Here is a 12,601-nt window from a genome sequence, read left to right as displayed (position 1 = left end):
AATGGGCAAAGTCAGCTATAGAATGCCTTTCTAATTTTCAACACAATCACTCTATGCCTTTGGATTTAGTCCCATAATGCCTTAAAAAGTATAAAATACGATAGCAAATGCAAGTTGTTTTGACTATTAAATGACTGCCTTCACTGATTTTAATTGATTGAAATTTTATTTCAAACTTTTACATAAATCTGTCTTTTGGCACACTGAGCATGGGATTTATTTCTATGCAAACCATATTTTGGCCAGTGTAATTTTAGCATTAAAAACAACTTTGACAAACATTAATCACTTAGTATGTGCTACTGTGTGCTATGACAGACATGTCGTATGTACTACCTCATTGGATATTTAACGAAACCTTGTGAAATAAGTTTTGTTTTCTCTATATTACACATCCGAGAACCAAGGTTCAGAGAGTTTAAGTAAAGCATCCTGGGAGTTACATCTTTTCTTTCACATAGCTTCTGTTAAGGCCATCTCAAATCCTCTGTGAGATGAAGAAGGAACATGATGTAGTGGATCTAGTGAATGAAATTGCATTTTATGCAAATTATAAACAACCCATGAAACGATCAAAAATGCAGAATAAGAAACATTTCCCCCTGATGTTTAGGCGTTCATAAATTCTTTTTTAAAATCAGGCTTAGAAACTGGGAAAGGTTCAGAGAAGAATGGTAAGAGAAAAGGAGATCATGACCAATTTCTCCACTGCAGGGAAAGGTAGAAAACTATATGACTGGTATAGTTTAGACATAATCCTCATCAGAAGTGGTGGCTTTTTTTCCATATATTTCTAGGAAGCTAACCATCATAAGCTCAGACACTTTTCGTTGCCAATACCTCGAACCAGTGGTTGTCAAAATGTGCTTCCTTGGAACCACCTTGGAACTTATTCCTTGGCATGACCTGGAAACTTTTTAGAAATGAAAAATCTCAGGCGCCACCTCAGTCTTCCAGGTGATTCTAATCCTCCCCCCATTGGGATTATTCTAGCCTGCCCCCCCCCAGAATGAGAATAGCAAATACATGTATGTAATTCCTAGTAAACACTAGGACTAGAGTTACCATATTGTAAAAATTTTAAAAAGAAACAAAGAAAACCATCAAAAACTGAAATTCCAGAGTGTTTTTAAAGGGTTTAATATAAATTTCAGCATACAGTCACTTCAGACCTTCAAAAGAATCAGATGTTGCTAATGAAACACTCCCCTTGGCTCTTTTATGTTAATAGAAAAGTTTTGTTTACAGAGAAAAAAGAAGTCAAAAGCAGCATTATCATTTTCAAGTAAAACACAGGAGAGAAAAGTAAAGAAACAGAAAGTCTCTACTTTTTATCTGACTAAATCAAGGAGAAATGACGAAGTAGGTCTATGAGTCTCTTCCGACAATGAAGAAAAAATTGCTCTCAACAGGAGCACAGGTGGAAGCCTGAACAAGGTACTATCACTACCCTCTAGGTAGGGAAACAGACTGAAAGAGATTACCTTGACTGGCAGACGGAAAACACAAGAAATGCCAACTCCCTTTGCTGTTGTGGACACAAGCTGCCTGAGCTTTTCCTCTTTTCAATATTACCCCCATATGCACCAGTTTTGTAGCTAAATCTGTTATTTAAACATGCAAATCAGTGTGAACTGATTGGTTGGGCCACTCATTTCAGGGATTGTGTATAACTTTTTAAAAAAATTTGAGACAGTCTACTCTCCAGTACTGGAAAAGGAAAAGGGATCTGACTGAGTGGTTACCAGATAAGCAAAGTGTTCAAGGAATGAGGGGAGAGGGCCAGATCCAAACAAAGGAACCAGGAAACACAGAACAGCTGAACACAAGCTGACTGCTGATTATCTCCTTAGGGATCTGAAGTAGTGGCTATGCAGCATTAGAAGAGATGGCGAGAAAAGCCATGAGGGAATTGAGACGTGCGAGGAAAGGCAAGTGGGGTGGCACATGCTTCACAGAATGGAATGGAATGGCATATCATAGCTTAGAACAGCTTAGAATGGGATAGGGATAGAGGGAAATATATTCTTGATTCTACCACAGATAAAGCCTGTGACTATGAGTAAATTATTTGACCTATCTGGGAATTTCCGTTTTCTGATCTGCACAGAGGAAGTGTAGACTAGTTTCCTTCCAAAGTACCCTCCAGCTCTCACATTCTATAATGATATAATTTCCTTAATGGGGACCTCCCCACAGTCAAACTTAAAATCATTATAGTCCTTCCAATGGCTTTCTCATTTCACTAAGAATGAAAACCCCTCCGTATCCTACAAAGCTCCTGTGTTAGCAGATATCTACTCAGCCCCTACAAATCACCTCAGGTCATTTATCCTGTTTTACTCTCTTCAGTCAGGTGGGCCTCTTTCTCTTCCCAATTAGCCTTAGGGTCTTTGCAGGAGCTCTTCCCTCAGAATGGAATGTGCCCCATAAGACATTTTTAAGGTTGGCTTTTTCTTATGATTCATATCTCAGATTAAATATAATTCCTCACAAATGCCCTACAAATCAACCCTTTCTAAAACAGCATCTCACCACCTCCAACTGCCACCTGTGCTCTAGTTATTATTTATTTCACAATCCTGGTTTATTTTTTTGGGAAATCATCATGATCTCAAATGAATTTTTAAATTTCTCCATTCATTGCCTACCCCCCCGCCCCAACTAGAATGAAAATTCCAAGAAGTCAGGTAGCTTTTATGTATTGCACACTACTGTATTCTGTGTCTAGAAGGGTGTTTGACAGTAAGTATACAATATTTCTTGATAAATGAATGATGTATGGTATTGTTAGATTAGAATGATTCTGTAGTTTTTAATACTCAAAGACACTATTACTGTTTATCCAAATATAGTCTTCCTTATATGTTTTAATTTTAATTTCCATGTGACTAAAGCCATATGATATCTTTGATATTTAAGCATCTGAGTTTTCATGTGGGCACATTCTACTATTAATTACAATATTCATTGAATAATCATATAAAATATATAATAAAGTGCATATAATTAATTTCTTACCACACAACAATGATAATAATGGTAATAATAATTAACTAGTTTGGGGCATCTATTTTGTGTACTACATTAGGACTTTTATGTTTCACCCTTCAAATAATTCTGAAAATCAGGTATTTTGATATCTAGTTCACAAATGAGGGAATGAAAGCTCACTGGGCTTATGCAACTTGCCCAAGTTTACACAGTTGGCAAGGGGCCAAAGCAGGTTTTAAACCCAAGTGTCTAGCTCCAAAATGATTCTGCTCCATCATGAGGCCTCAAACCAAACAAATATGTATTAATAATTCACCTAGGCTAATGTGGTTAAAAAATGTGTTATTGCTAGTACATGAAGATAGTAAGTATCATTATAGCTGCAAATCATTGAGTGCTCACTCTGAGCTAGGTAATTTACTTACATTTAAGTTTCAGTCCTCAGCTGATACTTTCAAGTTATAAAATGAGATGATTTACACATGAAAAAATAGAGGATTACACTGACTACTGAGTTGTCCGGGGCCATCCTGAAATGCAGTTGTGTAGATCCAATTACCAAGCTTCACCTCCCAGTCCTTTCTACATACCAGTTTCCTTGGTCCTAAATCAATGTTGTATTTTTTATCCTATCGTTTCAAGAGAAGTTCATGTAAACACAGTCCTTTTATCCATATTAAAGACCATCAGCTAAAATATTTAGTACTCCCAAATTCTAAGAAACCCTTTAAACCACCAAATTAACACAGCCTGTTGACATTTGAACTGTCATTTCAATAACACTTTGACATATTTCCAGTTTGAATTTGCATCAGCTAGAAACATCTAATGTGAGTAGCTGATTCCAATCTCTTAATAGTACATAATTTCAAGGGGAAAATGCTCCAAACCGTGGTTGTCAATATTTATGTTGTGACCACAATGCATAGACTTAATAAATAAAAAGTTTAAACATTCTATACAATGTATATCAAACTTGAAGCTAAATCAATCAAAAAGCAACCTCTACTATTAAACCAAGAAAAGAGCCGACTGTGCAGAATCACAATTTGTTTTATTTGGTTTCTTTTACCTTCATCTCTTCAACTGCTGTCTGTAATTCATCTGGGGTTTTATATTCAAAATCTCTCTCTAGGTATTCTTCTTCAGCTTGTGTCATCCATTCATGCATCTCTGATAAATCTTTCTGAAGGCTTACAGTTTTATCCAAACCTCCCTTTAAGGCCTCCTTTCTGGCATAGACCTTCCATAAAACAAACCAAGAAGTAAAGCATGAATATTGAAAGTCACAAAACATTACCATTATATTATTATTGACGAGTCTGTAAATAATAGAAAGCTTAGATACAAAAGATGAAGCAAGAAGTAAAAAGCTTACATGAAGGAGGAAAGTAAGTCATAGCAATTGGATACACTTAATTTCACCTAAGTGTTAAAATGAGATATAGGCATTTCCTTGGCATAATGAACAGATTCTCTTAAGACCATAATTTAGCTATGGTGTATGGTAATGCATTTCTGCAAATGGAGAATAAAGAAAAACATTGTTTCAGTTGGAAGAGTAAATTTGTTGGCACACAATAGAAGTAGAAATTCTTTGTGCTCTTTGATGCTGTTTTACAAGTCCAAATATCCTAGGAACTTAATAATCATATACCTACAGAAAACTCTCATAAAAAAGAAAAAAATAGAAAATGGATAAAAGACATAGTCATGTAATTCACAGAAATAAAATTAAAATGAGGCCATATATATGTGAAAAGATGCTCAGTATCATTTATAGTTAAATAACAGCAAATTAAATTAAATTAGTATGTTTTCAAATATGAGACTGGAAAAAACTAGCAAAAATGCCCAGTTTGAGCAGGGATGTGGGAAAAGAAAAGTTTTTATACCCGTTGAGGGAAATATCTGACATAGTACAACCTTTTAGACAGTAAATTGGCAAAATGCATTAAATTTCTTAATGTTCATAAATCTGAGTCTACTCTTCCACTTTAAAGAATGAATCATACAAAACGAAGTGTACAAAGTTGTATGTACACTATTCAATTCAGCTTTGGAGACAGCAACATATTGGAAACAAACCCAAATGTGCTTTCATGGAGAGTTAGTTAAATAAATAGTGGGATACACATGTACACACACAGAATAGGATACCACATAGCACCAATACATCTATACTGAAGTGAAAGTTATCCGGTATTTAATTTTAAATTAAAAAAACAAGTTGAAAAACAGCATGTGTGACAGGAGACTTGTGCCTTGTAAAGCCTCATACATTTCTGAAATACTAACTTTATAACAGAATTTATTACTTATTAACCAGAAAGATAGCAAAACTTAAAATACCTAAGAGAAAATCGTGCATGATAATAGCTTGTTATAAAGTACCCTGCTGTAACACATTGAGGGAAAAATCTCAATTCAGTATTAGAATGATTATATATAGTGCTTCTCTTTTACCTTAAAAAATAACTCTAGGGACTTCCCTGGTGGTGCAGTGGCTAGGAATCTGCCTGCCAATGCAGGGAACACAGGTTCGAGCCCTGGTCCGGGAAGATCCCACATGCTGCGGAGCAACTAAGCCCGTGTGCCACAACTATTGAGCTTGCGCTCTACAGCCTGTGAGCCACAACTACTGATCCCATATGCCACAACTACTGAGGCCCACACGCCTAGAGCCAGTGCTCTGCAACAAGAGAAGCCACTGCAATGGGAAGCCTGCACACCACAACGAAGAGTAGCCCCCACTCGCCGCAACTAGCGAAAGCCCGCATGAAGCAACGAAGACCCAACACAGCCAAAAATAAATAAATTAATTAATTAAAAAATAACTCTAATCAAATGATGTTATTCTTCTCTCTGGGATTAAGTAGAGTTCTATCTTTTAAATAACAGAGTTGTAATTGTAAAGTCTTAATACATAAGGCATACTTTTAGTATAATAAAGTTTTCATGGTACTTTACCAAATACTAAATATGTACAGAACCATCATCATATTAATTTTCCTTACACTTTGCAACCACCCTAAGCCTAAGGTAGTTAAATTAAAACTACTTTCTTTACTCTCCTAGGAGAATGTAGTGCTTCATCTATTGAAGTGTAAATGTATGTTTCATTCTGACACAGCTAGAAGCATGTATCTAACAATTACACTAGTTAAGGTATAAAGATTATTTTGCATAGTCAATGAGCCTATAATAAGCCCAAGTAAACAAGCTGTTAAATTTCTACTTAGATACTCTGCTATAATCTTTTGAGGTAGTTGGCAAAGTGACAATAATATTAGAGTGACTAACGGAACTTAGGCAAAGACTTGTAGTAAAAAACATATTGCATGCTATAAAACTAAACCAGAAGAAAGGGATCAGGAGTGATTATTTTAAAAGGAAAGAAAGAAAAGAAAAGGAATTCATTTTGAGGTGACAGCATGAGTGCATTGGAAAGAACACCAGCTTTGGAATCTGGATACCTGTACTCAGTCACTAACAAGCTAAGTGAACCTGGAAACATCACTTCATTTCTCTTTATCTCCACTTCTTAACTAACCTAACAATTGGAGCAGAAGATTTCCAAGGTCTTTTCCAAATTTAACATTCCACAGCTCTACAACTGATCAGAGAGAGATGAATTTTTTTTTGTGGTTTCGTATTTTAGAAGGGTTTCTGTGAAAACATTGAGGTTAAAATCACAATTTCTCCCTCACCTTTATCACATTAGTGATGTCAACCTTCTAGCCTTAAATTTACCAATCGACCACCAGTTTCAGCAGATTATATTGCATCAACCTCTTGATAAAATAGAAAGTTCTTCATGTTTCTTGTTCTAGAATTTGTAAATCTAACATTCAGCACTGCCCCTCCCCATTCTACTTCCTTTTCCCCCCACCTTTATTAAGATACAATTGACATAAAACACTGTTTAAAGTACACATATATATTGTGAAATGATTACCACAATAGGATTAGTCAATGCCTTCATCATCACACATGATTACCGTTTTACTTTTTATCGTGAAAACATTAAAGATCTACTGTCCCAGCAACTGTCAAGTATAGAATATAAAACTGTCAGCTGTAGTTACCATACTGTAAATTAGATCCCAAGAACTTCCTCATCATAAACCAGAAGTTTGTACCACTTGACCAGAATCTCTTCATTTCCGCCACTCTGCAAGCCCTGGCAGTCCCCATTCTACTCACTTGAGTTTGGCTTTTTTAGATTCCACATATAACTGAGATCATACAGCATTTGTTTTTCTCTGACTTATTTGACCTAGTATGATACCCTCAAGTTTCATCTAGCTTGTTGCAAATTGCAAGCTTTCCTTCTTTCTCACAGCTGAATAATACTGTGTGTGTGCGCGCGTGTGTGTGTGCGCGCGCGCGCCACATCTTCTTTATCTGTTTATCCCTGACCAAAGCTTAGGTTGTCTCCTTATCTTGGCTATTGTGAATAATGTTGCAATGAATTTGGGAGTGCAGATATCTCTTTGAGATCCTGATTTCATTTCCTTTGTAAATATACCCAGAAGTGGGATTGCTGGATCATAAGGCAGCTCTATTTTTAATTATTTGAGGAATCTCCATACAGGTTCCATAGTGGTTGTATTGTGTGTGTGCTGGAGGCTGCGGGGTGTGATGTCTAGATTATGAAGCTGGGAGTGAGTGGCTGAGGCAGGGTGGAAGACAAAAATCACTGTAGCGGTTACCAAGGAACCGAGGGCTCAGGAACTAGAAGAACCATCTAAGAAGATACTGAAATCACCAAGAATTATGACAGGAGTTAACAGTGAGTCAGCTGTTAAAATACTCAAGGAATGAGGCAGAGTGACCCAGGGGTCTGTGGATGACTGCACCCAAAAGATGCATTGACTTGGAAAGACAATGATCTGCAAGGTGCCAGAATGACATCCACCTGGTTTCTAAATCCAGTGTTTCTTGATAACTATCTAGTATAAATTTATAGCCACTAATAATTAAAATATATAATCATACATTATTTATTTAGAAATTATAAATGCTTTATAATTTTATATATGTAGGTTTATGTCTATTTCATATCCATTTATTTTATTTAACAAGTGGTTATTCTGTGCTAGATACTGATCTGTACACCTTACAAACACAAATTCATTTAATTATTATTTTAAAATTCTTATAAAGCAGGCAGTAATATCATCACATTGTAAAGACTGGGAAACTGAAGCACAGAGAGATTAAACAACTCTTCCAGGATCACACAAGTAGTTTATGGTGAAGGCAAGACCTAAACCCAGGCAATCTGGTTCCAGAGCTGTTGCTCTTACACATTGTTTGCCTCTCTATCCACAAGAAAGTCTTCTCCATCCATCAGAGTTTTTATTTTATCCAATTTGGCCAAATATTTTGGGGAAGTGGGTCTGACAAATCTTTTCATTGTGAGATAGGAGTTATCTTACATAAATGTTATCTTTATTTTTGTGTACATAGTTTATACGTTCAATTTAAGCACCCCACTTGAATTCCAGATGTATTTTGACTGTCTACTTCTCCAAAATAAACATGACCAAAATAGAAGTACTGATCATTCTATTAAGCTAGTCAATTTGGTTCCTCCCTTAGCTCGCAGTCTTTCCTTCTTTAAAGGCACAGTAGCCAACACTGTTGCTCAAAACAGAAAACTCTGAATATGCTTATCCCTCCCTCCCCATCACCCTGGACTTTCTGCAAGCATTCTCCTTCAGCAAGCACTGCCATTTCTAATGGGGTCTGATAAAACATAAAATCAAGAAACGAATGTGTACTTAGGATAAGAATAATGATCAAGGAAGGGTGGATGTGAGTGTGAAAGCCCTGATGAAAAATATAACAAGGAAGAACTTGCCTAACTGGTTAGAAGAAACAAGAAAAACGAGTGACCACATTGAGTGAGATAAGCTTGCTGAAGTTGGCCAGGGAGGATAGAGTTTCTACAAAGTTTGACTCACACAAGCACTTTGGTCCAGTTTGCCTAGAATAACACAGCCCCTCTTCATGTTAATTACTGTATAATGGTAAAATACACATAAAAGCAATAAACAGTAATGAGACAGAGCAACAAGAGTTCAAACCAGCTCTATCTCTATGGGAGAACTTGGAAAATTATTGGGAGAGGTTTGGACAGTTAACCAAACATGACGTCATAAGAGGATTATACGTTTCAAATTTCTTCATGTCTCTCAATCTCCACTAACATCCCCGGCTGTTCTTTGCCAGTATTATTTCCTACCTGGATAACTGGGATTCCTACGTGCTTCCACTTGTGCCCCTTTGGTCTATTCTTCATATAACAGGATTATATAGCAAACTTTTAAACAACCACTTTACATGATGCCACTTCTATACCTAAAGGTCTAATAGCTTCCCATCGTACCTGATATGAATAGTAAATCCTCACTGTGACTTAAAAGAAAATTAATGACTTATTTCCCGCCCATTTTCTCATAAAACTTTTTTTGCTGTTGTCCTCTCCCTTGCGCTAAATAAACTGGTGTTGTCCTTTCTATTCATCCATTAAAAGCATTCAACAAACAAATACCTTTCATACTGGCCTTCCAGGAAAACATCAATGATAAAATTTATTCTCTAGGTAATATTTTTTTCCTGAACATCCCTTCTAGAACCAGCTTACTGCAGGAGAAGAATGCAAGCTAGCTGACCCAGGGCTATCTCATCTGTGAGTTAATAGAACTGCTGAGCATTTGTCAGTGATGGTATTAGCTGGGTGACTTGTCTTGACTTTTACTTGTCCAAATTCCTTTCTTTTTCAAATTTAGTTTTTGCCTTTTGGCATGATTTCTTTTCAACTTTCAAAGGTTACTTAGAAATAACGAAAGACTGACTGCCTCTAATACACGTAAAATGAAACCTATCATTAACTTCAAAAAAGGTATTAGTGTACTGAAAAGCAGTCACTGCATTAGGTCAAAATTTCATCTTTTGAACAAGAAGTATCTGATGTACACTACATGTGTATGTAATATTTTCTCTTCCGTAATTTAATCTTAAAATTGGAAATAAATATCTATAAAACACTCTGCTATATAAAAATGAGGAACTCAGATGTGAATGTACAGTTATTTTATATGTTTTCTACTGAGCTATTCTTAACTATTTCCCAATCTTAATCCATTTATTGAAAGGGACGTACTGAAGAAGCCAAACTTGTCAATCTTAACAATCAAAAGTGAAAAATACTTATCATATTTGTACATATGCATGCATTACTCATTCATTTTATTTCTGTACCAAGTATAGAAGTAAAGAGTATCTTCTGTTGATCCAACTACTTGTATAAAGTTATGCATTGGAGAAAAGATTCAATAAAAATAATGCCTAAGAAAAGGGCCTTATTGTTCAGAATGACAGCTGCATGCGATAAGGTCATTTTAGGACCCCAATAAGATGAATATACTATTTAAAATATCTACTATGAAAATAATTTATATGCTAGACAAAGGCTAGTTTTAATTAACTGTGCTTTAAAGCAACAACATAGAGACTAAACTTTTTAAAAGGGCAATGGTGAAGGGAGACATTAAGAAATCATAATTAAAAAGAAGCGAGCCACAGAGATTGAACATACCTGTCGGCACATGTGGTCCCACTGAGTGTTAAGTTCTCTGAGCTCTGTCTCCAGTCTAGAAGCAAACTCTGGCTCCGCTTCATTCTTTATTTTCTGTCCACCTTCATTGACACTGTTTAGACTGGGCTGAATTGTCTGAATATCACTGACTAAAAGCTAAGGAAATAATTCAATTTAAGTTAGCTGAAAAAATTACCACAACCTATTTGAAATGCAACATAGGTAGGAAACATATAATTAGGAATCATGACACTACACATGAATTTTGCCCTTTAAAATCTGAAATATATGTTGCAAAAAAATGTTCAGTGGTTTTTATGGCATGAATGAAATAGGGAATTATGTATCTGTAGTCTACTTATATTAGTTACAAAAGTAAATACACTTAATACTTTGTGTGAGAAAACTGCAAAAATGATGAGTTTTATACATTATTATTTTTGAAGGAATTTTGATTTTCAAACACAGGGTATTGCAATAATTGTTTATAGCAAGATGGTGTGAAGGTTATTTTTAAAATGGATTTGCTTTTTTAGCTTTTATTCACAAAGAAAGTTCTTTAAAGAGCTAGATTGTTCTCCTCCCACTGCATGACAATTGTATAATCATTATTATTTCAAAATACACGTTGTCTTATACTACAGTGCAACACACATGGTAAGAAAAACATAGTATGACTGATAACCTGTAATAAGATATAACAAATAGCTCAAAAAATTCTTTACCTTTAAATTAAACTGCATGTTATATCAAAATAATACTGTAAAGTGAGTGTTGAGTAAAAGGCAATATTTTGTCTATTTCTCTCTTATTTAGCCCAGTTTCTCAACCTTGGCACTACTGTCATTTGGGGCTGGGTAATTCTTTGCTGTGGGGTGCTGTTCTGTGCATTGTAGGATATTTAGATGCATCCCTGGCCTCTACCCACTAGATGCCAGTAGCATCTACCCCACCCCAAGTTGCCACAAATGAAAACGCCTCCAGACATTGCTAAATGTCCCCCAGAGGGACAAAACTGCCCCTGGTTCAGAATCATCAATATAACTAAATAATATTTTCCATATAAAAGTCTTCATATGAAAAGTATCATATAAAAATCTTACCCTGCACTGCTTCAGCTGTTTTTTAAGAATTTCTGAATCCCCAAGGGCAGGCCATTCCTCTTTCAAGAAAACATCAACTTCGGCCATCCATTTCTTCAGGGTTTTTATGTGATTCTGAAATCAGAGACCCATTTTAAGGCATTATTGGGGTGCTGATTTATCTTAACACAATTCATCACGGTGATATGTTTGAACACAAGCCTAGGAACAATTCCCATGTTTGAAGGATGTCTCTATGTAGCTCTTTAGGAAAAGAATATTTTCTCTAAGACTGCATTTTTATGGCCTACTGTATGAGCACTGGTGTATGAAGTCTGCTATTGTTAAAAATAAAAAATTACTACCAAATGTGGTTTTATGATGTTGCTCTTGAGAACATTAAATCATATCCCCCTCTAGAGAAATTTTAAGTTACAAAACAACTCATGATGATACTAAGAATGTGCCCTTAAGTACATAAAACAAACTATGAACAGTAAACTCAATGTAATGGTGTCTTTATAGCCTCCCTAAACCTGAACTTCCAAAAAACTGTTTTCTACAGTTGACAGTTTACATAGCCCCTCCAGTTGAGAACTTTCAGAACAAGATTTTGTCATCTTTAAAGAGAGAAAAAATTTGCTTTTCGTTTCCCATTTGCCTGACCAGGGTGAAGTAATGATCAGGTGGAAAATGTCATCTTTTATCATTTGTAAATAGCCAAGTACATCCCATTATTTTCTCACATAATGTCTGTTTGTTCTGCTGCTTTTTGGGGGCTACTTTTCAAGTGTATGATTTTTCAAACTCCTTTATTTGCCTACAATTCAACTATGCTGTCCAGATGTGCTACTTTCTCCTTTCTTAATTAAATTTCTATTGAAAATGTGTGCTTCTCAGAAATTTTCCTCTTCAA

General features: G+C 35.6%; 1 protein-coding gene across 5 annotated transcripts in view; it reads right to left on the bottom strand.

Moving 5' to 3' along the window:
* The window catches only part of DMD (dystrophin), a 2,236,200-nt gene that overhangs the window by 1,363,988 nt on the left and 859,611 nt on the right, over positions 1-12,601 (bottom strand). For all 5 annotated transcript variants that reach the window (XM_082680764.1, XM_082680765.1, XM_082680763.1 and 2 more), the window contains 3 exons: positions 11,707-11,820; positions 10,604-10,759; positions 4,067-4,237 (listed from right to left, as the gene is read on the bottom strand). In XM_082680764.1, coding sequence (XP_082536890.1) covers positions 4,067-4,237; positions 10,604-10,759; positions 11,707-11,820 — 441 coding nt within the window. The remainder of the gene's footprint in view (positions 1-4,066; positions 4,238-10,603; positions 10,760-11,706; positions 11,821-12,601) is intronic.

This window comes from Grampus griseus (genome assembly GCF_964374135.1).
Source record: "Grampus griseus genome assembly, chromosome: X".
Classification (NCBI taxonomy): Eukaryota; Metazoa; Chordata; class Mammalia; order Artiodactyla; family Delphinidae; genus Grampus; species Grampus griseus.
The sequence above is the reverse complement of the archived record's forward strand: the minus strand, read 5'-3'. Positions and strand labels throughout refer to the sequence as shown.